This window comes from Micromys minutus (genome assembly GCF_963924665.1).
Source record: "Micromys minutus genome assembly, chromosome: 10".
NCBI lineage: Eukaryota > Metazoa > Chordata > Mammalia > Rodentia > Muridae > Micromys > Micromys minutus.
In genome coordinates this window covers 26,758,042-26,785,161 of record NC_137979.1, presented here as the reverse complement: position 1 = coordinate 26,785,161, position 27,120 = coordinate 26,758,042, and the positions used below count along the sequence as shown (strand labels likewise).

Genomic DNA, 27,120 nt, shown 5'->3' with positions numbered 1-27,120 from the left:
CTTGTCAAAGCTCCTGAGCATTTGACATCTGCACAACCTCATTAGGTAAATGCTAACTCGTCCCTTCTGCTAGACCTAGCCCTTGTAAATGTACTGTGACGAGGGTGGTGTGTTTATGAGAAGAGAATATACATGATAAATTATCCGGCATTTTAATATCGCTTAGCATGCCGTTTGCTCTGCAGCAGACACCATCTATATGGGCAAAAGCTGACTGGCTCGGGTCGGCACTCAGGTCTGTGTAGGCAAAGGTATAAAGAAGGCAGGTGTCCCCAGAGTGCCCGACTCCCACCCCTCCTGATTCACCTTCCATGATCCAGAAACAAGAGAAAAACAGGGCTTTATTTCCTAGGCAGCCCCCTGCAGACTGCGGCTCGGGACTATTGCAGAGGACGCGCTGGGTAAACATTTGTTGAAATGTGGAGTCATGAATAAATGAAGGGACAAGAACCCCTGGAAGGCACCTCTCCACCAACCAGCAACAGTGATTGCAGTTGCTCTGCCGGACTCTCCTTTGGGTTGAAATTTCCCATTAATACAAAGAAAGTTCTATCAGTACAGCCCGGCAAGAGTTCCTTCAATAATCAGAGAAAGACGGACAAGCTGTGGAGAGTGAGGGTGCAGGCAGGAACCAGCAACAGCCTCCCCCACATACATGAATACTAGCTAGGGACACCAGTCAAAGATGACACCAATCCAGCCAACTGCCGAGTAGAGGCCGTCTCCTGAAACATGCATGTTACCTGAAATCCCAGCACTAGAGAGGCAGACGCAGACAGATCAGCTGCATAGTAAACTCCAGGCTATCCTGGACTACCTGAGACCCTGCCTCAAAAAAGAAAAGAAAAGAAAAGAAAAAAAAAAGCCCAGCAGTGGTGGTACATAACTTTTAATCCCAGCAGTCAGGAGGCAGAGGCAGACAGATCTGAGTTCAAGACCAGCCAGAAATACAAAGTGTGTTCCAGGACAGCTAGAGGTACACAGAAAAACCCTGTCATGAAAAACTAAAAAGAGAATGAGAAAGGGAGGGAGGGAGGGGAAAGCGGGGGGGGGGGAGGAGGAGAAAAAGAAATAAATGCATATTGCCTGCTAAAAGGAAAGGCATTCACTGTTCGTTCTGGAACAAGAAGAAGGCCAAAGCAGACCTCCAACTCTGACTTCGCCAAATCTTTCTAGAAACACCCCCCACAATTTCTGTTAGGCGCCTGTTTCCTCGGGTGAGAACCATGGAACACTGAGAGGTGCTGCTGGTGGTAAGTGTGACAGGTGTGAACCCTGATGAGGGGCCACCTGCAGCTTGAGTATCTCGGTATCAAGCCATTAGCACCTCTTAACCCAGCGACTCCTAGCCTTTGCTGGGTGTAAAAATAATCTAGAGGTGTTTGTTTAGACACATCTGAAAGTGCGCTCACCTATTCTGGGTCAGTGGGTGTGAGGTGAGGGCCCGGAATCTGCATTATTCATAAACATCCATCTAGGTGGGACCGACAGCCCAGCCAACCTTTGTGAAGTCTATTTTATTTGTAGAGGGCCTTTGAGAGAGTCTACAGAGGAGAGCAGACTGAACTCACTGAACCTTGGGGGTGGGGGGGAGACAGTTCTGCTGCAGAGCTGCCCACCCCAGCAGCAAAATTGATTAAACTTGGACACATCCAGCTGCATGGAGATCCCCACCCCCTGCCAGCTGGTACTCAGCATTGGCAAGAACATTCATTTCTCAACAGGTTTCTGGTCTATGTCCTCACCTGGTCCTGGCAACAGACAGAGCAGTTGACTGCATTCACCCAAGAGAGAAACTGAGGCAGGCACGTGGCATAGGATGGCATACGCACCAGGGAGACAGGGCAAGCGTGCCAACTGCCTGCCAGGCCGTGCACTTCTACCCAGACTCCTAAACCTCGACTGAAGCTTATCATGTAAAGTCAGGCACAGCCAAGGGTTGGAAGACTGGAGCTTTCAACTCCAAGTCTGTCTCGGTCTTAGCCCTTGGTCTTTCCAGAGAATGAACTTTTCTCAATACGACAGCATTTCCAACCTCCGTCTTTGTGGGGTCCTATCCCATGTCAGTAGAGCTCACAAGTGCTCAGACTCAGAATGGGCCTTTATTCTGGTGGCTGCCAGAGCCTGGCCCACACCGTTTCTCCAGAGGATATCTGAGGTTTCCCTAGATCAATGCTTTGTAAGCTAGGACCTTTGTCCCACCTCTAGATTTTTCCTAAGAGCTAGCTCCTACAGGGCAAGAACTGTGAGCTGCTCTTTCAGAAAGGCATTCTGGTCAGTCTGTCCTCCACCCCATCCTCCCCATGAACCCATGAGTCAGACTTTGACTTAAAAAAGACACGGGGTCAGGAGTTGGTACAACCAGGCTCCTATATCCAGACCCAGTTGCTAGACACTTGAAGCCTCGGTTTCCCTATATGCAAGATGGTACCACCTCTTCTTGTTCCCCCCGAAGGACTTGTGGAGACTGTCTGCTGTTTTTGATACCTGTGTCACAGTATAATGGTTTTATGATGCAGATACCTCCAGCACAGGAAAAGTCACTGTGTGTGTGTGTTTGTGTGTGTGCTTATGTGTGTATGTGTGTTTGTGCTTGTGTGTCTATGTGTATTTATGCTTGTGTGTATGTGTGTTTGTGTATGTGTATGTGTCTATGTTTGTATGTGTATTGTGTGTATGTGTATATATGTGTGTATGTGAGTATATGTATATTGTATGTATGTGTGTGTGTATATATGTATATGTGTTATGTGCATGAGTGTGTGTATGTGTATATATGTATATGTATGTGTGTATGTGAGTATATGTATATTGTATGTATGTGTGTGTATATATGTGTATGTGTTATGTGCATGAGTGTGTATGTGCAGTCTAAACCCCTTTGGTCCTCCTACAATGACAGCCTGCTGAGACAAGGTACCTCTCTATCCTTAGACTCTCAAGAAGGCTGAGTGGGCTCCCCCAGCACCCCGACTGCCAGGCCAGCTCATCCCCTGTAATCCCTGAAGCTTGGCCCCTAAACCCCCGCCCCCACCCCATTTGGCTGTCCCCATCCAGGAAGCCTCGTGGGGATCCTGGAGAACAAGGCTTTCCCTGTGCAGCCAGCTCCACTCTGAGTGGCTTCAGGTCTGCAGGGGTGAGGAAGGACAGGCAAGGGAGGGAGAATGGAAACATGAGTGGGGGTATTGTCTGACAAGGGGTCTTGCTGGATAGCACTGATTGGTCTAGAACTCACTGTGTAGACCAGGCTACCCTCAGACGTGTGGCAATCCTTCTGCTGTTGTCGCCTGAGTACTGGAATTTGCCACCATACCCAACCCTCTGTTAGGTCTTAATTGCAGTTCTCAGTGACCAACAGTCACTCTGATCTGTTCTCTGTGTCTGGGGCCTTAATTTCCTGAGCTGCAAAATGGGAACAAGAATCTTCAGCTCCAGTAAAAGAATAGGCGAATGATGGCTGGGGTGATCAGTCACTCAAGCAGGAGAGCAGGGCCCCATGGGAGCAGGCTGTAATCCAGTCCTCAGGAGGCTGAAGCCGAAGGGTCAGAGGTCGAAGGTCAGCCTGGGTTAGGGTCAGTCTAAGGCCAGCATGAGCAAATGAGTGAGACCTTGTCTCAAAATAAGAAATATAAAGAGGACTAGATACAAATTCAAGACCAACATCAGAATAAGTTCAAGGCCTCCTGGGCAGCTCAGCAAAATCCTTTCTCAGAACACAAACTACAGAGGGCTGGGGCGTAGAGCTCAGTGGTTAGAGTATGCCTAGTGTGTGTGTAAGTCCAGGCTCAGTTCACAGTCCCACAACGAAAACGGGAAAACGGAAAAGAGGGGAAAGAGACCGCATAATTCTCCATTGCTTACCAGCAAGTCGTCTCTTACAGGAAGGAGGAAAACAAATCCAGCCTTGTGAAGTCCCGCAGGACTGTCATCTTGTCATTTTCAAGGCTAATGTAGGGCCTCACCACACAGCTGGGAAATCAGAATTAGTTCCATTTCACAGATGAGGAAACTGAGACTCAGGGACTCAAATAACCCTACCTGAATGGTTCAACTAAGAGCAATAGGGGAGGCCCTCTCCTGCTTGCAAATGGCTAGTGGTTGACACATTAGTCTCAACAGAGCAGCGGTTCTCAACCTTCCTAATGCTGCAACCCTTCAGTACAGTTCCCGCTGTTGTGGTGACCTCCGACCCTAAAATTATTTTCATTGCTACTTTATAAGTGTAAGTTTCCTACTGTTATACAACATCATGTAAACATCTGTGTTTTCCCATGGTCAAAGGCAACCCCTGTGAAAGGGTCCGCCAAGGGGTCATGACCCACGGACTGAGAACCTGGACAATAGAGGGACAAGGGCAAAAATGATAAGCCTCTCCCACACGTCAGTGAAACCAGAGTAAACAGGATTCCATCCACGCCAGGCCAGGGCTTACCAGAGCCGCACCTGTACAAGCAGCAACCTGTTCCCAGCACAGCTGTTCCCAGAAGGTGGCAGGGATTTGTTTAGTCGCCTGGCCACCACAGGAGGCACAAGTGTGGGCCAGGCAGCACCTTGCCTTTACTCCCAAACTCAATCATCACCCCAGGAAATCTCGGCCCTGTCCTGTCCCCTCTGTCCATCCTGACCATGCCCCGGTCCAAGTCTTCACCTAGCCTGTCCTTTAGTGAGAAGCCTGTCCCAGGTCATAGACGCTCCTGTTTGCATGTGACCTGAAAGGAAGTGAGCAGACTGTCCCAACAGTGTCCTGGGACAGCCCAGGGTACACTTGTCCCGCTGGGATGTAAACAGCCTGTTCCTGACTTCCCGAGAGGGTAATCCTGTGGCCTGCCCACCTGCCAGTACTAAAGGGAGGGGGGGTTGAGGAGTTCCTATCCACATTCCTCAAATGGCTTCTATGGCTTTGGGTTCTGTTACTAGAGCCCAGCACGGAAGACTGTGCCCTGGGCATCCTTGAGAACATGTGTTTCTTGTGTGCATGTGCGTGCTGGGGAGGCGCACTGTGCCACAGCATCTGCCACCACTGCATGTGTCTGAAGCCTGGAGCTCGGAATGGGTGATGTTTTCCACTGAGTGTCTCTACACGTGCGTGTGTGTGTTTGCAATGCCCCGTTCACCTGCGCCTGTCCCACGAGAGTGAATGCAGCCCCTCATGGGCTGGCACACGGCGCGGAAAGAGTGGCACGCGGGGCGCAGTCTGCGACCCTAAGTGAGAGAAGGCTCTGAGTGGCCCTGCGCGTCTCCCGCGTGTGTGAGCGCGCCGTGTGAGCGCGAGGAAGTGGTTGCTCTCCCGGCTTGCTCGCTCCCTCGCTCTCTCCGTGCCCGCCAGCCCGCCCGCCCGCGCGCGCAGCCCGCACACTCACCGCTTGGTTGCTGCCGGGTGACGCGGGCTGGGCCCGCCCCCTGCTGCCAGCCCCGCACTCACTTGCACGGGCCGCCGCGGAGCAGGCTGCAGCCGCGACAGGGCCGTCCGGGGACCACGCCGGCGATGCCCGTAGCCCCCGCAGCGCCCCGCTAGACCCGCTGACTTACCCCCGGGCCGGGGTCACACCGGGCCGGGCCGGGCCGCGCGCGGCGGCGCTGCCTGCATGACCCTCCGGAGGCGCGGGGAGAAGGCGACCATCAGCATCCAGGAGCATATGGCCATCGACGTGTGTCCCGGGCCCATCCGGCCTATCAAGCAGATCTCCGATTACTTCCCCCGTTTCCCGCGGGGCCTCCCCCCCACCGCTGCGCCCCGCGCCCCCACGCCCCTGGACGCCCCCGCGCGCTCGCCCGCAGCCAGCGCCGGCCCCCGCAGCCCCTCCGACGGCGCCCGCGAGGAGGATGAAGATGTGGACCAGCTCTTCGGAGCCTACGGTGCCAGCCCAGGCCCCAGCCCTGGTCCCAGCCCCGCGAGGCCGCCCGCCAAGCCCCCCGAGGACGAGCCCGACGCCGACGGCTACGAGTCAGACGACTGCAGTAAGTTTCCCAGTCGCCGGTCGCGCGCCCCCTCCCAGCACCCGGGTCCCCGCAGGGCAAACGCCGCCGCCGCCCGGTACACCGGCACGCGAGAGCTGGGAAGTTTGGGGGCATCCTCTGGGGGTGCCCCGTTTCCAGGCCTCCGCTCCCCGGGGCGAGCCCCGCACCCCTTCTCGGCCCGCTCACCCGGAGCTCTAGCGCGGGCGGCGGCTTTTGTTCCTGAGAAGGGCGGAGCTGCGCCCCGGAGAGACACCAGTTGCTGCGGGCCGCGCGGTCGCTCCCGGCCCCAGAGCCCTGTGCGGGCGTTCCCGGGGTGGCCACCTGGAGAGCTGGGGACCCTGCGGTAACTGGGGCGGGCCCGGTGGCCCGCACCGCGCCACGGCTCTGCTGGTGCGCCGGCCGAGAAGCAGGACCGCGGGGCCGCTTGTCCTTTGGAAAAACCTTGGCGGTTCCTCTTCCAGCATCCGCGGACCCCGCTGGCTCTGGCCCTGGACCTTTACCCACCTGTTACGCCGGCTTCCCTAGTCAGGAGGGTCCCTAGCCGCACCCCCTCCTCTCGGACTCAGGCCCAGGGAGACAACAGACAACAGGGTCTCCCGAGCCAGGCCAGGACCTCTCCTAGTGTCTTGTGTGGTCCCTGAGGGTGCCTGACCCGGCCCACCAGGAACCATTCAGGAAGCCAAGGAGGGAAGAAGTCCCATCGCCCGTCCCATGAATTTGCTGGGGTCTGGGACTGCACCTAGGGGTGGCTACAAGGAAGGGCCCCAGCCCAGCTGTCACCCTGGTTCACTTAGAAAAAAACAGAGCCTGCCTCAAAACCTAGTCATGGGTGCCATGGGACCGTGGGATTGGGTGATACCATACCGATTTCCCCAAAGCAAAAGCAACCCCACCTCTATACAACACTGGTAGTTATGCCTGGTCTGGACGTTCCCCAGTATAGCATGGGCCTATGGATGCTGAGGCTGGGAGTTCTCAGTGTCACCCTGGGGACAGACTCCACATTTCACTTCGGGGAGCCCATCAACAGAGGTGGATCAAGCCTGGGCTGGGAACACTGCCTTTTGTGTGTGATCTAGGCCTGCACCTTCTAACTCAGGGCATACTGGGGCTCTACCCCCAAACATAAAGGCTGACCTCTCCCCCTGCTCTGCCGCAGGCTGAAGGAAGCTAGGTGGGCTGAATGTATTAAAGTCTGCAGAACTGCGCCCTGGATTTACTCTTTGCCCAGTTCCTGCCACTCTCTGCAAGGATCCGGGCTGGCTGCCCTCTGGGGAAGCCCTAAGTAGGACCACAGTTAGCCCCCTTAGTGGGATCCAGAGGCATCCGGGGAAGAAAACATAGGAAGGGGTTCTCGTTTCCAGCATTCTGTCTGCAGCCTAGGGAGTGAGCAGGTGAACAAAGATTGTGCCTGAGCCGAAGGCCACCCTCCAGGTGCCATAGCAGCTCAAGGAATGACATAAGGCCAAGAGGGAAGAAACCTAGTCATGTTGGCTGCCCTGAAACCCACCAGAAAGAATAAAGCAGGCAGGAAACCCTACCTCTGGTCTGTCAACTCAGGTGTTTTCAGAACTCTTTCAGGAGCTGGGAGTGGAGCAAATGGGAGCCATGCTGAGTCCCTGGGCTCAAGCCACAGGTGTCCTAGCTGGAGACAGGCTCACATGAGTTGGGTCCTAGACACAGCTTTCCCAACTGAAACTAGGGGCTGGCCACACCCAGATGGCCGTGATACACTAACAAAGTGTGGAGAAGAGGCCAGGAGCTTGCAGAGCTGGAAGTGGATATGAAGCTGAGCGTCTCATTAGGGCAAAGAGCACAAGAACTGTGGCTCTCACGGGTGAGGAGATCCTGAGAAGGACCACTCTGTACCTGGCACCCAAGGCTGTACGCCCTCTGAGCTCTGACAACCAGATCTCTTAGAATAAGCCTAAGTGATTCAAGCCAGATGGTTCATTATGGCTTTAGCCAGGGTTATGCTATTTGCTGCTCTAATTATTGGATTATCTGTTCAGACAAAAAGAAATGAGGGCGGTTGCTCTGTTGTCCAAGCAGAGGTGCAGAAACAGCCTGTTTGCTTAGCCTTGTCCTCCTCTTTAAAGCCCCTCCCTTGCTGGTCACTTCAAAGTATGCAAGTATGGACACATGAAAACACACACACACACACACACACACACACACACACACCTCATTCTCTGCTGAGCTTAGGAGGTTAGTGAAGAAGACACAGCATCACCCTAGGCCCCAGCTCCCAGGTATCCCAAACTACCTGCTCCCCATGTGCAGAGGGACCGCAGACCCCAAAGCTGCAGTGACTAAGAGGCTTTGAACTGCAAGTACCATGAAATCAATTTAAAATAGCTCACACCAGCAGAGCAGCAAAGGTCCTGCTGCAGACACCGTGGTAAACCGGAGCAGCCCTCCAGCATCCCTGGTGATGAGGCTTCTGTCAGTCCTTCCTCTCAGCCTGCTCTTTCTCTCTAGGGCTGAAAACCAGGGCAGGTTCTCTATTCCCAAGGGCATATGGATGAGGAATATCTGATACAAAACACAGTCACAGTTTTGGTCTCAGAATCCACCAGCAAAGACAGAGACCCTCATGGTCCAAGGTGGCTGCTGTGGGTCCAGGCATCACATATATATAAGGTCTTAGATCTGATTTAAAATAAAATATTTCCTATTCTCATGTCTAGGATCCAGAAAATCTCTCTTAGAAGTTCCCAGGAGGCTTGTCCTTTTGTCTTATTGGCTAGAATTGCATCACGTGTCCATGTTCCCAAATGATTCACTCAGCTAGGTCAGGACAGGAGCCCACGGAGCTCTGGAGCAAGGGTGAAGTGGGGAACCATTGTCAGGTCTTTCTAGAAGGTTCTCCCAGGCACGGCAGATCCTAGTTACTGATGTTCGTGCCTCTTCCTTCTCCCAGAATGCCTTTGGGTCTCCATCATATTCTGTCACATTCAACAGTATAATGCTAGTGGTGTGTCAGGGCACCATACAGAGGTCCAAGCACGGGCTGGACCACAGTCTCTGTTCTTAGGATGCCCATAGAAACCCAGCAAGAAGACCAGCATGAGGGAGAGGGAGGCAGACATCCGCAGAGGCCTCAGCTCTGAGGCTGGGAGAAGGGGAAAGGAGGCTAGCAGAGTGAAGGGGTGTCACAGGGAGCAGCAAAGAAATGGAAATGTCCGGGGCACAGTAGAACCAAGTGTCTGAGGTAAAGGGGAGGAGCTGATCACAGTGATCATATAGAAAGGCATAAATGCCAAACCAAGGATGTCTCAGCTCAATAGACTTTTGAATGACTTGAAGCAGGGGATAGGGGAAATAAAGTCTCAGCTCTGTCTCTAGACTCCACGAAGTAGCGATGTATAATTAATTACTCTGTGCACCCCCCCCCACAGTGCCTACCTAGTTCAGTGCCTCAGTCTCCCCACTTATAAGGTGCTTTCAAGTCAGGTTTGATAATTTTCTATACATTCTTGACAATTAAAAAAAACACATTTTGTTGTATTTTTAGTGTGTGTGTGTGTGTGTGTGTGTGTGTGTGTGTGTGTGAAGCGCACATGTGGAGGTCAGAAAACAACTCTGTGGAGTCCATTGTCTCCCTCGACTTTCACGTGCATCCCAGGGATTGAACTCAGGTCGACAGGCTTTCAAAGCAAGCACGTTTACCCACCGAACCATCTCATCAGCCCCGTGAAACTGTTTTAGAGGTTAATGTTTTTCTTCCAAATACAAAACAAAAAGAACAGATTTCTGATTCCCAGGGTGGACCGGTCAAGCGAGTTCAAGTGCAGACCAAGGTCACTGCAGGTGCCTGTCTGCACGGGCCCTGTTGGGGAACGCTCAGCCTTGGAGGAAGCAACAGGGGCGTGTGCTCGATTCTCTCTGAATTAGCCCCATTAAAGCGCTATAATTATCAGCAAGTCAGTGACAACTCTCAGAGGCCCATTAGTGACCAACCTTCATTATTTTTCCAAAGATGTAAACTTTCATCAGGGCCCATGATCCGAGTGGCTGTAAGGGCAAGGCCCTCGAGATCCTGGGGCTTACAGAGAGGCACACTCTCCTGTCCTTTGGGCCCTGTTATTGTCACCACCACTGCCACTCTTCTCAGGCCCTTGAGATTAGTGCTGAGTCTCCAACCCTACCCCAGTGCTGAGGCTCAAACCCAGGGGCCTGGTCATATGAGGCAAGGGCTCTACCGCTGACCATGTCCCCAGTCCCTTCTTCTCTTCTTCTCCCTCCTCCTTTTCCTCCTCTCTCTCTCTCTCTCTCTCTCTCTCTCTCCCTCTCTCTCTTTCTTTCTAGCTGCATCTTCAGGACTTGAGTTACACACAAAATGGGGAAGAAAAACCTTCAGGGAGCCACAGACTTTAAGATAAAAATTCCAGCTCTGCTGGGCAGCCCTCACTTGGCTACCTCCCCCTCTGAGCCTCATTTCTACAAACGGAAAGGGCAAACTTTGGGTCACGTGCCCTTCCTTCACACAGTCTCTCCAAATGGTGACCATGCTTTTAGTGACAAGATAGAATTTCTTCTAGGACTTTGGTGGCACTAGACATGCATCACACTTTCTGGCCATACACTGGGCACACACTGTTCCTTCCCTAATGGTGGTAACAGATGTTAGTATTTCAGGAGACAGTCCTCCATATTCCCTGTCTCATCCTCTGGGGTTGGGACACAAGCAGACATCATGGAGTATTTGGAATCACACCAGATCCCTCCTCCTGGGAAGTGACTGGGCTACAAAGCTATTCGAATGGCTCTACCATGAGCACTGACCATCTGCTGTTTGCTGGTCCCCTGGGTACCTAGGGCAGCATTCTGCCCTCATAGGGTGAGGTCTTCAGGGTGCAGGTAGCTTGAACTGGACATCATGCCAACTGATTACAATGCAAAGCCATTACCTGTGCAGAATGATGTTGCAGAAGCCCAGCTGGGTGGCTGATATTAAGGTGATGGTGCTTTGCAGTATCCTCACCCTCAGCATCCTCACCTGCAGCACCCTCAGTACCCTCTCCCACAGCATCTTCATCTGTAGCCTTCTCACTCATAGCAGCCTCACTGCAGTACCCTTAGTGTCTTCTCTCATAGTAGCCTCTCCCATAGGACCATCATCCACAGCATCCTCTTTCACAGCATCCTTACCCTCAGCATCTTCTCCTATATCAACTTCACAGCATCCTTACCTGCAGCATCCTCTCCTACAGCATCCTCATCTGTAGCCTTCTCACCCATGGTATCCTCACCTGCATACCTGTTGGAAGGGGGAGAGGATGATGCATCAAAGAATCCAGTGTGGTGATCACTAATGCATGCATTTTTCACTAGGGGAAAATACTTGCAGCTCACTACAGTATTGTCTTAGTCTGAACACAGTTCTTACAAGTATTACCTGGTTTATGGGAGAAAGAGCTGTTTGTGCTTCTAGAGGAACCCCGAATGAAGCAATCACTTCACATCCCTTCTGCCTGGCTGTGACTGTGGCCCACAGCAGAATCACTGTAGTCATAGCTATGAATCTGCTTCCATATTGTGTTTCCAAAGGCAGGGAGAGGGGTGTATCAAGCTTAAGGCAGTCCCTTCCGGGAAGTCCCTAGCAAGGCAAACTCAGTGCTCTAGAACCATCATCAAAGTGTGTCTGCTGTTCCTATAATTCCCCAAGGAGCCCCATGTGCTAGGAAGTAGTTATAGTTATCTCCAGGTTGCAGGTGGGGAAACTGAGGTGAGGTCATGCCACAAGAACGTGCTGAGCTGGGATTTGAACCGGTGGAGTGCAACAGCAGATGTCATTCTCCACACTCACAAGTGCCCCGAAGAAAGAGGCAAAAAACACCCAACACATTTCCACGTGTCTTTCAGAACAAAGAGCGCAGCCCTCGCTGTACCCATTCTCCCCAGACATGGACGGGTGTTATGGTGTGGCTATGGGTTTGTTAGTAAAAGCAGGCCCAGCTTGGAGTCCAGAGCAGAACCCTGATGAGGACAGAGGCCCAGCCCAGCCCGTCACTCATCCCAGCACCCATTCAGCCACCATCACAGATGCCTGTGGTTATGATATCCCCTCTAAGTCCCTCATACTGTTGGCCAACTACTATCTATTGGTTCCTCTTGTCTCGAGTGAGGCATCGCTTCCTCCAAGACACCTCCCCCGATAGCCCAATTCACGCTGAGGCCCCGAGAGCTTCTTGAATCGCTCATGGCTCTTGGCTTACCAGACAAATGTGATACCTGACCAACAGTTGGAGCAAATCGGGGATTTTAAAATATTGAAGAATGTGTATCTTGCTGTCTGGGGACTTCACAGGTCTCCCTTGCTCACCCCTTAGCTCTCTTCCTAGGAACCCTTGGGACATGGCAGGCCACAGCTGTAGCAAGTGACTGTTCCTAAGGTGGCAGCTGAACCCAATTATTGTTGTGTCCTCTGCCTGGCCCTTGGGACTTACTGATGCCTTTGAAGACTTGGAGGCATGAGGACCCAGCTGGCTTGTCACTGCCTGCTTATGATCTCCAATGGCCTGGGAGACTAGGAAGCTGTGGTGTCACTTGTCACCTGGGGGCTCAGTCAACAGTCAGCCTCTCAGAGCCTGTCCTCTGCCTTCTCATATCACTGTGTTAATTGCCTGTGTGTGGGAAACTGAGGCAAATGTACCCAAGCTGTCTGGTATACAATAGCACCTCCATGGGACAGGACAGACAGTGCAAAGGAGGGTTTGAGAGCCCCTTTCTGGGCCACCTAACCTGGTTTTGATCAGGTTACCAAGTATGGGATTTAGGTAATCCACCCAGAATCTGTGAGCCTCCTGATCCAGTAGTGACAGGAACGGTCCCTCCCTGGGTTGAGTGTTTGTTTCAGCAGGAGAGATAAAGAGGCTGACAGTTAAAGCTGCTCAACTAGCACAGAGCTAGCCACTGAGCTGCAGACAGTAACATTCTTTATTGGTAACTTTTCCTTCTAGGAACTGAACCTGGGGCTGCTACTACTAAACTAGATCTATAGTTAGTAAATGACACACCCTAGGCCTGTGATGAGTACGTTTGCCCTGTGATTCTTCTTATACCCTTAAACCTTCACCTGTTACCTGTCAAGAAGGGTTATGCTGTTAACACACGTAGACTTTTATTCTGTCTTTAGTAGAACTCAAGGTGTTTGTTTTATTTTGCAGAGCTGTGGTATAACCAAAGGCCCAGTACAGGCTAGGCCATCCATCTGCTCCCAAACCACACTCCTGTCAACATCTTTGCTTTATTTCCGAGACCTGTAGATTGGGCTGGTGATGGTGACTTTGAACTTGTGTTTCCACCCTAAGTCAACTTCCATTGGGCCTCAGCACTGTGGGTCTGTCCACTTCCTTAATCTCCATATGAAAGTCATCTGTGTAATTTAAAATGGCCTTAGTGCCATCCTAATGTGGTTTCACTAAGCCTTGTAACCATATTGTGCTTGCTCTAGCTAATTCCAGCCATTTAGGAGCAAAAATAATTTTACATTTTAGTTTGTGCAGCAGCCTGAAAACAGAAGCTGGGGACAGCTAGTGTCCATGGGAACGGAGTGTACACTGTGCACCATGGGGGCGTGCCAGGAAACCAGCTCACTCACAGATTCGTGCTCATATATTCTCTAAATTATTTACTGACTTATTTATTTTATGTGTATGGGTGTTTTGTCTGCATGTGGTACCTGGTGCCCATAGAAGCTTCTTCTTCTGAAGACTGTCAGATCCCCAGACCTGGAGGTACGGATAACTGTGAGCCACCATGTGGGTGCTCAGAATAGAATCTAGGACCTCTGGAAGAGTAGCCAGTGCTCCTAACCACTGAGTCATCTCTCCAGCCCCCCATGTTCACATAATCTGAGGATTGTGATGGGCATATTTGCCCTATGGCTCTTCCAAATAAATTTTATTTACTAATTTATATATTTATTTTTGAGAGAGGATCTTACTTTGTAGCTCTGGCTAACCTGGAATTCAGTTTGTAGACCAAGTTGGCTTCAAACTCACAGGGCTCCACCTTACTCTGCCTCTCGAGTGCTGGAATTAAAAGCAGGTGCCACCAAAATAATCTCGAAAAACAGTGTGATGCACCAGGAAGCAGTGGTGGTGCTCACCTTTAATGCCAGTACTCAGGAGGCAGAAGCAGGCTGATCACTGTGAGTTCGAGGCCAACTTCAGTTCCAGGATAGGGGGTGGGGGGGGAAGAGGGGAGAAAACTGTGTGACTGTCAGGCTAGTAAGATGATTCAGCAGCCAAGTCTGAAGACTCAAAGTTCCACAACCCACATGGTGGAAAGAGAAACCCGACTCCTGAAACTTGTCCTCTGGCTCCGCAATGCATATCCTGGAACATACATGTGCATAGACATGTACAAATAAACACGTGTAAAGTAATAATACTGTGGCTATTGAAGCCACACGGGTGAGTGTATCAGTTCTCCCATGTGGCCAGCGTGTGACCCACCCTTCTTCTCCCACAGCTGCCCTGGGTACACTGGACTTCAGTCTGCTCTATGACCAGGAGAACAACGCACTACACTGCACCATCAGCAAGGCCAAGGTAGGCCGTGCGCCAGCGACAGCTTGGGGCTTAGGAAGCAGGCAGGGTCCTGCCCATCCTTTCTGCCCAGGCTTTCCTGATGTCCCTGCTCTATGGAGTACAGCTGCCCGATTCCCAGATTGGCCCTGCCCAGTAAAGCAATTAGTTTCAGAATGGGGTGGAGTGGGATCACAGAAAGCCAGACAGCTTGTAGAATCTGGGAGGGGCTGCTGAGAAGGGGGGAAGATAGGGGGAGCGAAGGAAGTTGGATTCCACTGTTCCTGGGTCTCTCCACTCCAAAGTTTCAACCCCCTAGGCTTCCTAGAGTCCCTAAGAAGTTCCTATGCTGGAAGCCACAGATGCCACTGAAGAAGTTGGCTCTCGGCAGGGTGTAGCCATTGGGTCTGAGCCCCAGAGGCCCTCTGAGCCTTGCTGTGGAGAGTCATGGACATCTGTAGACCCAGAGTGGCCAATCAGACCCTATTCCCTGGGCTCCTCTGTGGCTCTGCTTTTGAACCTTGTCTCTTCTGTGGTCTCAACCATATTGTTCCCTTCACATTGCTCCCTTTGGGAGAAAGGTGCCAAAGCTGATGTTTTCCAGAAAGGTAAGGGCCCGTGTGGCCATTAGAGACCCTTGTAGGGCTGTGGAGGGGCCTAGGTCAGCCCAGCACACACGGAATAGCTTCCAAGTGCTACCTGGCCTAGACTTCACCCAGCACCCCCAACCTTTAGTATCTTTCTGCCCTTCTCTCTGACTTGCCTTGCCACTGAGGGGCTGCCCTTGGCTCTGTGCCTACAGGGACACTCGATGCCATATCTCTACCCAGCCTGAGTCACTCATGTGAACTGCCATGGCCAATTATGAGAACCATCTACATTGGGGCCCAGGTTGGGTAGTTGAAGGCCCAGCTACTCCATCCTGCATCCCTGCTCACTCCTCTGATTTTTTTTAGGCTGTGACAGCCTAGGGAACAGAGCTGAGCACCTGCTGACCCCAGCCTGGCAAGGGAGAGGCAGGCTACAGGGCCAGGTAGAGCCCATCCTACTCTTCCCTGCTCAGCAGAACTTATCCACGCTTGGGGACCAGCTGCCAGATCACAGACCAGCTTCCCTACCCCCATCTCAAAGCTTAGGGTTCCTGCTGCCCTCTTCCTGCTCCAGGTGTGTGTGTGTGTGTGTGTGTGTGTGTGTGTGTGTGTGTGTGTGTGCCTGTGAGCACAAATCTACATGGTTGCTGGTGTACACAGAGATGAGGACCAGAGGCCCATGAACCATGGATGCCCTGTTCTTCTCCGTAAGTGTCTACAAAAAAAGAGGACAGGCCTGGGAAATACTGAGGCCCCCGAGGGGAGCCACGGGGTGTAAACTGAAGCAGGGTTCACACTCAGAGCCTCATGGGAATCCATGGTATATGGACTTCCCAGGCTGCACCCTGACTTGGTGTCTTAGTGAATCTTCTGTTGGTATGAGAAAACACTGACCAAAAGCCACTTGGGAAGGAAAGGGCTTGTTTTGTCCTCCTGCTTGTAGAGCATCATCCAGGGAGGTAGAGGCCAGCAAGGAGTGCTGCTTAGTGGCTTGCTCCTCAGGGCTTTCTTTCTTCTTAGACATGCCCAGGACCATCAGCCCAGGGGTGGCACTGCCCATGGTGAGCTGGGTCTTCCCACAGCAAACATCAAGAAAATGCATCATGGTCTTGTCCATAGGCCAATCCAGTGGGGGCATTTTCTCTTCTCAAATGAGCCCATCTCCTGTCAAGTTGACATCAAACTAACCAGGTCACTTGGTCACCACCTCCCAGGAGAGGATGTATCTCAGTTTGTTATCTGTAACAGGACTCACCTCACACCCGGTATGACAGATGAGCCAGGTAGGAATAATACACTTGCCATCCGGTACTTTGTCTAACACTGTCTTGCAGGGTACTGTCTGGAGACACATCTACCCACAGGTAAACTTAGGGCCCACCTTTCCAAGCAGTGTCTAGGAAATCCCCAACAGAGCCACAGCTCTGGGAGACCAGTGTTACTTCTGTGACAAAATATCACACATGTGAAACTTAGCAGCAGAATACTGGGCCCACTCAGCCTGCCAAACTGAAACACCTTGCCCTCAGAACAGCCGCCTGTCTCCCCTTGCCTCTCCTCACTGGCCCAAGATGCCCCTCCCCATTGTCTCCAGGGATCTTGGAGGGACAAAGTCATGCAGTGTCTCTCTAGGCTGAGCACTAAGAGCCCCAGCTTTGATTATCCAAAAGGTTCCAGTCCCTAATACCTAGCAAACAGTAGCCTCTAGACAGTGCAGGGACAAGAACTTGGCTTGGGGGGAGTCCACCTCTATAGTCCAGGTCCTCTCTGTCACCCCAATGTTAGTAGTATGGCCCCACATAGCACACACCCCCCCACACCCATCTCTGAGTCTGGCACCTGCTTTTATCCCTCGAAAACACGATAAGCGGATGGGATCTGTCTGAGACACCCCTTTCTTACCTGTGGCTGAACACAGCCTACTGCCCCTCTCTTGGATTCACTCAGTTCCTGGGGAGGAGGTCCTGCAGGGCATACCCCAGACTCAGGGACAGGGAGGCAGCCTGAGCTAGAGTCATTGTATGAACTCAGCCTCTAGCTGAGCCCGTCATCCTTGCTTCTACCCCAGTGTGTGGTGCTCTAGGCTGCCTAGAGACCTGCTAGGTACACAGTGTGAAAGTAACATTAGGGGCTACATTGTCGACTAGAGAGCCAATGGGCAGAGCAGCCTCATTGCCATCCTAGCATGCCAGCTGGAAGAAAGATCTGGAACATGGGTCTTAGGGTTTTACTGTTGTGAAAGGAGCCATGACCAAGGCAACTCTTATAAAGAACAACATTTAATTGGGGCTGGCTTACAGGTTCAGAGGTTAGGTCCATTATCATCAAGGTGGGAGCATGGCAGTGTCCAGGCAGGTGTGGGGCTAGAGGAACTGGGAGTTCCATCTCTTGTTCAGAAGGCAGCTAGAAGACTGGCTTCCAAGCAGCTAGGACGAAGGTCTTAAAGCCCACACCCACAGAGACACACTTTCTCCAACAAAGCCGCATATCTCTATATAGTGCCCCTCCCTTGGTCAAGCATATTCAAACTACGACAGGCACCTGGCCAGGAATGGAGCCATTCCAGATGTGTGTATCTGGAATGTAGGCCATGTACACCTCTGCTGCCTCCCTATCCCCCACCCCCCTAGGCCTTCAGCATCAAGGGGAGTAAACATAATTCCCAGGTTAGTTAAGGCCCCTGTGAGTCCCCTGCCCTAAGCTGTACATTCCTGGGCTGACAAAACAAAAAAAACAAAACAAAAAACTAAAGTCAAAGTTAGTGAGGGGTGCCATCTTGTGGAAAGACACTCCATGGCAGGCAGCTTGTGACTTCTAGAGACACCAGCCAGCAAACGCTGGCTGAAATGACAGTTGCCGCTGACCTCCAAGACTTGGAATGAGGTTCTTTCCCAGCATCCACAAAAATGTAGGGATGAGTATACAGCCAATCGTGGAGACTTGGGGTGGAAGAGGGAGGGAAGAACCAACAAGGAGTGGTGTCTAGAAAGTGGGGAGAGAGACAGGCCTCTCCAAGTTTAGAATGATGTGTGTCTTCTGGGTTCAGTTTGTCAAGAAGGAAGAAAAAGGACCCTGGGGGCCAGAAGTGGGGGAGGGAAGCCTATACCAGAACTGTCTGGATCTATCTTCAGGGAGATTGGATATGTCAGAGAGGAGGCCCCACCCAGCAGGCCTCTTGTTTCCTCTCTCCCAACTCCCCGTCTCTGCTCAGGGCCTGAAGCCGATGGACCACAACGGACTGGCTGATCCCTATGTCAAACTGCACCTGCTGCCCGGAGCCAGCAAGGTGAGGGTCCCTGGCCTATCTGCTAAGTGAGCTCCAGAGAATGTCCAGTCACTCCCTCGCCTTTCCAAGTAGAGGCTGCGCACTTCCCCAGCTGAGCTCCCAGCTGAGCCAGTCCTGTCTCTCCCCTGGCTCCTTTCTCTGCTAATGACCTCTGTGACCACAGGGGCCATTCGCATGCCTCCAATAAGCTTGGTTTTAAGTCAGCTAATGAACAGTGTCCTTTCACCTTCTGCCTCAGGTCCCCTTCGCTATGTCAGATGTGTGAATGGAAGGCCTAGGCCTGCCAGCCCTGAGGTCACGCTCATTCAGGACCAAAATAAGATCGCTTTGTCTTTTTCCAGGCAAATAAGCTCAGAACAAAAACTCTACGGAACACTCTGAACCCCTCGTGGAATGAGACCCTCACTTATTACGGGATCACGGATGAGGACATGATCCGAAAGACCCTGAGGTGGGTGAGGGCCCCTGTGCCTACACCCAACCTGGGGACACCCTACCACTTGTGAATTCCCACTGACTGTGGAAGCCAATCACCCCCAGGATCTCCGTGTGTGATGAGGACAAATTCCGCCACAATGAGTTCATCGGAGAGACACGAGTGCCCCTGAAGAAGCTGAAACCCAACCACACCAAGACATTCAGCATCTGCCTGGAGAAGCAGCTGCCGGTGAGTGGAGGAAGCCTCCGGCACCCCAGCTGTGCAGGAGTTTACTGAGCAGCTACTATGTGCCAATACTGCGTTCCAGGCACTGTTGCAGGGAGATGGAAGGAACTTGCTGCCTGTTGACGGTACAGGAGTGGAGCTAATTAATGGAGCAGAGAGCACAGTGGAGGGGACAAGTCTAGGAGGGGATGTCACAGAAGTGGCAAGGGGTCATTGCACCTTCCACAAATAGCAAGGTAACAATTCTTGTGGTGCTGAAGACTAATTCTAAGACCTGAGCTATATCCCAGCACTTTTAAAATTTTACTTTTACAAATTTTTTAAATGTTCATGTGTATGTAATATAGTGTGTATGAGTATGTGTGTGTATGTGTAGTCTATTCGAGTGTGTGTGTAGTGGGTAGGTGTGAATGTATAGGCCTGTATGTAAAGTAGTATGTATGCATATGTACATGTGTGTGCACATTGTGTATGTGTGATCTATGTGAGTGTGCATACAGAGGGTAGATGTGTGGATGTGTGGGCCTGTATGTAACATGTATATGAGTTTGTGCATGTGGATGTATGTATGTGCATGTGTGTGTATAGTATATGTGAGTATGTGCCTGTATGTAACAGTGTTATGAGAGTGTACATGTGTGTGTGTCTATAGTCTATGTGCAAGTGCAATACTGTGTGAACATGTAGGCCTATGTGTAATGTAGTGTGTATAAGTATGTACATGTGTGTGCACATGTGTGTGCATGTGTGTACATGTATGTGCACATGTGAGTGTGTGTGAAGTGGGTAGATGTGTGGATGTGTAGGCTTGTGTGTAATGTAGTGTGTATGTGTATGCATGTGTGTGTGTGTATGTAGTCTATGTAAGTGTTAATGCAGTGGGTACACGTGTGAATGTGTAGGCCTGTGTGTGTGTAGTCTATGTGATTGCAGTGAGTACATGTGTTAATATGTAGGCCACAAGCCCAGCTTTTCCGTGGTGCTGGGGATGCACACTTACATAGCAGGCATTTGACTGACTGTACCATCCCACATACCCAGCCCCAAAAAGAATCTTGCTAAATTCCCCAGACTGGCCTTGAACTTTCACTATAGCTCAGATTGGCAGTAAACTGTTTTTCGTTTTGTATTTTGTTTGTTTTCTTTTTATATTTAAGTCAGGGTTTCTCTGTACAGCTCTGGCTGTTGTGGAACTCGCTCTGTAGACCAGGCTGGCCTTGAACTCAGAGATCTGCCTGCTTCTGTGATAAAGGTGTGTGGCTACCAACACCACCTGGCCGGCAGTGAACTCTTGATCCTCCTGCCTCAGCTTCCTTAGCAACTAAGAGTACAGTCATCCCTGTGGCACAAGGCGCAGCATGTGTTATTTTAACAGGCTCCCTGCCTGCTGGGCTCAGAATGGCCAGAAGCAGAGAGAGACGAAGGCTGGAACCAAGAACCAGACAGAATGGGCTGGATGGAGACAAAGGCTTGTCACCAGGGCAGTTCCAGGTCTACGGAGCCTTCACTAAGGACAACTCAATTGGCGCGTGTTAGGCCAGGAGAGCCGTGAGGTGCCTAGAGAGGACATAATTCTCTCCTAGACACTGTAATTGTTCAGCAGGATGTCAGGATAAATTTGGTCCCCCGTTGTGTTCGGCAGCTGAGCCCTCCAAGAGCTTTGGTGCCTGTTCCTTTCCAATCACTCTCCAGTTTGCTTTCTCACCTCAGCTCTCCTTCCTCTGGTTTATAAGGCAGAAGGTCTAGGGAGCCCCAATGCTCAAGGCTAAGAGACAGCCTAAGCCCTTTATCTCCCAATGTTCAGGACATGGCTGTCTCCCCAAAGCCTGAGCCAAGGAGAGGAAACCCAGCACTTAGCCCCTGTGTGCCAGGCCTGGCAAGGGTCTGGAGCATGGCCACTCCAAAAGCTGGAACCAAGTCCAACCCTTAGAATGCGCCCAGCAGCTGAGACTGCGCCTTTGTGCATGGCTTCCTCAGGCTGCATTCTCGTGTAACGTTCTCTTCACTCAGGTGCATTCGTGATGGGCAGAACCTTCAATGTCACTTGGCAGACCTGACCCAATTTTCCCAAGTGGCCTACACCTCTCAGGAAGGCACTACCAGCTCCCACATCCCAGTTCTGACCTCAGATATAAGCAAAACTGCACATGGATGCATGAATGCTTATGAAGCATGTGTGCACATGTGCACTACGTATATGTGGGTGTACATGTATGTGAATGAGCGTGCATGAGCATGTGTTGAGTATTCCAAAGGCATCTTTGGCCATTGCGAAGCCTCCCTTGAATTTGCTCTTTATTCATTGGCCAGTTTGTAGACATACAGGGACCACAGGAGTGGCATTTGGGATAAGCACTCTGACTGTAAGGACATATTTTTGTGGTTTAGATTTTACACTCTATTATATTGCTTGTTCTAAGTATAAGAACAAGTTCACTGGCTGTCATATGAAACAGTCCAAAGTATGGTAGTACCAGCTGCTTTTGAAAATCTCTGTTCTTATATACCACATGCAGAGCCTAGACTCCCACAGAGGCACCATTGGGCATGACTGCCTGAGTACTGGGTTCAGAAGGATGCTGAGGTTGTGTGAATGCTGGGATCAATTAGCCATGGTGAATGTTGGGATCAATTAGCCATGTCTGCTCTGGGCACAGAACTTGGAGAAAGGCCTGTGGGTCACAGGCCCCCCTCCCCCACCTCTCCAGGAAGGTTTGGACATGGCCACATGGGGAACTCAGATCAGTCCCAAGCAGAGCACAGCTGCAAGCAAAGGTTGAGGCTGCCAAAGAGGGCACTAGAAAAGCCTGAGGAGGGACCCTCAGGGGACATGAGCTTCCAACTGGGCATGTCTGGATGACTTTACTGGAGTATGTCCAGCTGTCAGGACATGGAGGGATGGAATGTGGAGGCCCAAGGAGTGCTTGCTTGGGAGGGGCGGGGCATCTTCCCATAGGCTCCAGCTGCCTTGAGGCTTGAAAGGTGGCAAAGCTCCATCTTTTAAGTTCTTTTGGGGGAGACCCCACCTTCACAAACTTTCTGGGAGTGGGTGGAGCTGAGCAAAGGCATGGAAGAGGTCACCAGCTCAGAGCTAAAGTCCACAGAGAAGGCTCGTTTGAGTGTGACAAGGGGCACAGCAGGCTGGGTGACTTCCTGCAGACCAGGCCATCGCTGTCACTTCCACTCATTTCTCCTGCAGTGGGCCATAGCAGCTGCAGGAGAAATGGAAATGGGGGGGGGGCAAGCTGTGTTCCAGAAAACTTATATTCAAGGAAGCAGAAGTTGCTTACTCCCTCCTACATACCTTCCTTTCTCCCTCCTTCCCCTTCCCTCCTTCCTTCCTCTCCAAGCTAGAGATGGACCCAAGGACCTTACTTGGCCATTGCTATACTATTGAGCTGCACCCCCCAGCCCTCTGGGTTTCACGAATCTTTTACGTCCAAGCCCTATCTGCTCGCATCAGCAGGTGGACACTAGGGACATTAGGGACAGCCTCGCTGTCTGCTGAGCCAAGAAGGTGGAAGCAGACAAGAACAGCAGAGTGACCACCCTCTCCTGCAGGTGGACAAGGCAGAGGACAAGTCCCTGGAGGAGCGTGGCCGCATCCTCATCTCCCTCAAGTACAGCTCACAGAAGCAGGGCCTGCTGGTGGGCATTGTTCGCTGTGCACACCTGGCTGCCATGGACGCCAACGGCTACTCGGACCCCTATGTGAAAACGTGAGTGTGCGGCCAGGCCTGTGCTTGACTCCCCTGCTCGCCTGGGAGAACCAGAGTCCTATATGGCTGGAGCTAGAGCCCAGCATGACAGGCACTAAGGGGGTTTCCTTGGAGTAATGGGTTTTGTCCACCAGGGTGTTGTCGTCTGGGTTCCCTTTGTGATTCTGGGGTTAAGTACAGCCATCTCGTTCCATAGATGGGGAAACTGAAACCTTCAGAAGGCTCACCCCCTGGGAGGGAGAATAGTTACCTCCTTTTGGACATAGGGAACACGGTCACATGCGTTCTAGGCTGCCCTTGAATGTTCTGTGTAGCCAAATTGAAGTTACGTGATCTTCAGATCTTACTTCCTCTACCTCACATGTGATCGCTGCAATCGATGGTGTGAACTCCACACCTGGACGTCTGCTGTTGGAGATCAAACCTGGGTCCAGGAATACAAGGTCACTAGTAGCTTTCAAGCAAGTTCTAGGAGGAGGCAGGCCCAGTGTCTGAAGCCAGGAGGTTAGGGGAGCTGGCAAGAGACCTTTGCCAAGTCTTCCTGTGTGCCCAGACCATGTGTCTCCCATTCCTACCACTGTCAGTAAAGCTATGAATAGACACTGGCTAGGGGTCGTACCGGTGTCCTGGGCCCCACAAGAGTAGACCTGAACCAGGTTAGGCCGCTCTCAGAGATTCGGGAGGCAGGTAAAAGAGGGTGGCCTTCTGGAGAAGGGGGCAAGTGACACAGAGCCCACCCTTAGTATTGGCATGCTTCACAATAGCATAAATGTCATCTGCATTCACAGGGATACTCTTCTGAGAAGAGCCAGGGAAGAATTCAGCTAGATGCCCCTGTAACTTCAGTTCTCAGGGGCTCTGCCACCTTCTGGTCTCAGAGGGGATCAGGTGTACTCGAGGTACACATACACACATGCAGGTGCTTACACACACACATGAAATAACATTTTAAAAATCTAAAAGAAAAAAAAAGGTTTTCTTCTGAGCACATGCAGACTTTTCCTTGCCATTAGTCCCTAAGCTACAGAGTAGAGATCATGTGTGCAGCATTTGCAGTGGCTGAGGTATCAGAGAGGATCTAGAGGTGACTTGGAAGTCTATAGCAGGCCGTGGAGGGTTCTGTGCAGATGCCAGCCCATTTGATGTTAGGTAATCTATAGTTTGTATAGATGTGCCATCATCCACAGACACTGAAGGGCCGTGCAGAGCATTCCTGAGGGGAGACACAGAGGCACAGAGCAGCAGCACTGGAGGGTCACTGGGTGTGTCACCTCCACCTGTCACACTGCATTCCTCTTCACACAGAAATGGGATGAGGAACCAACATGGACATTTGAAATGGTGTTCAGTTCCAACCTTCTGGGTGAACTCCAATTCCAGATCATGTGAAGGGTGACCCAGAACCCAGGGTCTCCCTTGGTGCTGACCTGCACAAACAAACTGGCAGGATGCTTTTGAGGCTCCGGGCTCCTCCCTGCCACTGGAACTTGGTCAACATGCTATCTGTCCTCTGAAGGAAGATGGGGAAAGGCTGCAGAGGTTCAGTGCAAGTGAAGTTTCCTTCATCTTTGCAGGGACTAAGGCAGGGTCACACTATGTTTCCCAGGCGAGCCATAAACTTGTGATCTTCCTGCCTTGCCTTCCAAGACCTAGAATTGCAGGCATGCACCACCAAATCCAGCCCTCACCTGGTTGAATCTAAGGGTCTAAAACCAGAGAATATGAGAAGCCAGCGGATTTGCTCTTACCCAGAATTTCCTGAGCTCCAGGCATCCACTGGCCAGTTGTCTATCCCAGTAGCATTGCCCTTCCCAGATTTCACATCAAGCATCACCCGGATTCTTCTTGGTTGAGCTTCTCTCCTGTAATGAATGATTTGCCTAAGTTTCATCCACACAGTATATACACTGGGGATGTCATGTTTGATATAACCGCATAGCTTCCGTTATGTACAGAGATCTGCCTGCCTCTGCCTTCTGAGTGCTGGGATTAAAGGCGTGAGCCCAAGCCTTTGAGCCACCCAGCCCAAGTGTCACTCTTGCCAGCTGTGAGACCTTTGGGCAATCACTCCACCTCTCTGGGCCTAGAGGATTAAAGTTCAAGGAGGGAAAGGCTTTGCCATGTCTCCGGAGGAATCAACCCTGATACCTGCCACAAGAGAACCTTCCTGAAGGCTCTAACAAAGGAGTATACTGAAAAACTGAATTTTACACTTGAGAAAATGGATTTTATGGTGTGAGAATTCTTAATAAAACTGGTGTGTGTGGTGGGGGATGGGTGCTTTTGTGTGTGTGTGTGTGTGTGTGTGTGTGTGTGTGTGCTCTCGAGCTCTTAGCTCTTGGGACTGGGGCTAAAATCAGTTTGTAGAATGTTGCCTTGTATGTACAATATTTTAGGCTCAGTGTCTGTTACTGCAATCATCCCAATGTCTCCCTCCCCCCCCAAAAGAAAACCAATGACAATTCCTGAACAAGGGACAAACTCTGGCTAACAAAACTTGCTTTGTAAAGATCATATTTTCACAGAAAAGACACATCCTCTTCTGGGGATGAAGGTGTGCTTGGGTGACCCTGCAAGCACCTCGATGTTACCCACAGGTGGGCAGGCTGGGTCTCTGGGATTAGGGCAGAGGTGACTAGGGATGCAGCTCCAGGGTAGAGCCCCATAGCATCTACCAGTGCCATCTGCAGCGCCCAGCTCTCCCAGCTCTAATCGCCCCCAATTATCATTCCAGATATCTGAAGCCGGATGTAGACAAGAAATCCAAGCATAAGACTGCAGTCAAGAAGAAAACACTAAACCCAGAATTCAATGAGGTATGGCCTGGGGCTGCTGGGCCTCATGAAAGCTGTGGGACTTCCCTGGACTGGGTGGGCGTCTGGAGGGACCTGGTCTTCAAAGGGGTACTGTAGGAACTGGAAAGTGGTAAGAGAGGGAGCAGCTGCCAGAAGAGCCCTCAGCCATGGTAGATAAGGCTCTACCAGACTACTCCGCAAGGGGAAGCTCATAGGACTAAGGAACCTTCTAGAAGGTTACTGTTGGTGGAAGTAGGGGTGCTTTGAAAGCAAGGCCAGCCCCAGAGGATGACAAAGACTCCACTAGACAATTAATCGCAGCCAGGGTCTCTGCAGCATCTGGGGGCAGCCTGAGGGACAGAGAGTACGTGGGTGGAGGGAGGGGCCTGCTTAGCATCCCTTCAGGCAGAAGTGGGCAGCTTGGTTAGAGTGACCCCCGAACCGACCACTTCAATACTTCAGCACATCACAGAGCTCTCAGCCAAGTGTCCTCGACTCTAACACCCTCTTCTGGCCAGCAGGAGTTCTGTTATGAGATCAAGCATGGAGACCTGGCCAAAAAGACCCTGGAGGTCACTGTCTGGGATTATGACATTGGAAAATCCAATGATTTCATCGGTAAGGCATATGAGGGGACAGCCACTTAGCTGTACCTGTCCAAGAACCACTTACCCTCAGACACTCTCCAAACTACACATATTCATGTGACAGAAGGCAGGGAGGGGAGGAAGCTTCAGAAGACCTCACGGCAGTCTGGTGACACAGAACGATGTTGGTCGGCACCTGAGTGGGTCAGCACTCGGAGCTCATGTGACCGCAAGTTTCTGGTGGGCATGACATTGGTACACAGTGGGCCACTGTAGCCCTTCCTCTCCTTTTCACTCCCTACTATGTGCCACGGAACCCTGCCTCACACTGGTCCCCTGGTAGACAAAAAAACATGACATCAAACGCTGGGTGAAGTGGGCAGGGTATGACTGGAAGCTAGGGGTTATCCACACACAAGTGGGCAGGAGGGAAGGCCCAGACACTGGCATCACTGAGTCCCTAGCTGCTCCTATGGTGTCTTCTGCAGGTGGAGTGGTTCTGGGCATCAATGCCAAGGGTGAGCGTCTGAAGCACTGGTTTGACTGTCTCAAGAACAAGGACAAGAGAATTGAGCGTTGGCACACACTCACCAATGAGCTCCCAGGGGCTGTGCTCAGCGACTGACTGTCCCATCTGCTGCCACCCACCCCTGCCACCGGCCCAAACAGGTCCAACCCTGGGCTTTCTCGGATACCATCAAGGGCTGTGGCCCTCACAATGGGCAAGATCCAGGTTGTCTGCTTGGACATGGCCACTGCAGCCCCTGCTAGGAGGCTAGGAGGCCAAGAGCACCCAGCCTCCCTCGGAGGGACAGGAAAACACAACATGAGACCTGTTGCAGCTCCCCTGGCACCCAAGAGGGCCAGAGCTAGGAGGAATCCTCAGCCTCAGCGCTGTCCAGAGGAAGGGCTATGTACAGTGAGGACCTATTGGAGGTGAGGGGTGGAGTCCTGCTGCAAGCACAGAAATTGGGGTACTCTGGC

At 51.7% G+C, this 27,120-nt stretch overlaps 1 protein-coding gene across 1 annotated transcript; it reads left to right on the top strand.

Moving 5' to 3' along the window:
* Positions 1–5,585: 5,585 nt before the first annotated feature.
* Positions 5,586–26,761, top strand: DOC2B (double C2 domain beta; the record flags this gene model as incomplete). Its single annotated transcript, XM_080923040.1, has 9 exons — positions 5,586–5,958; positions 14,440–14,519; positions 18,297–18,371; positions 18,713–18,822; positions 18,912–19,038; positions 22,597–22,754; positions 25,489–25,570; positions 26,071–26,167; positions 26,625–26,761. The coding sequence occupies 9 exons, from the start codon at positions 5,586–5,588 to the stop codon at positions 26,759–26,761; spliced, it is 1,239 nt and encodes a 412-aa protein (XP_080779166.1).
* Between the last annotated feature and the right edge of the window lie 359 nt (positions 26,762–27,120).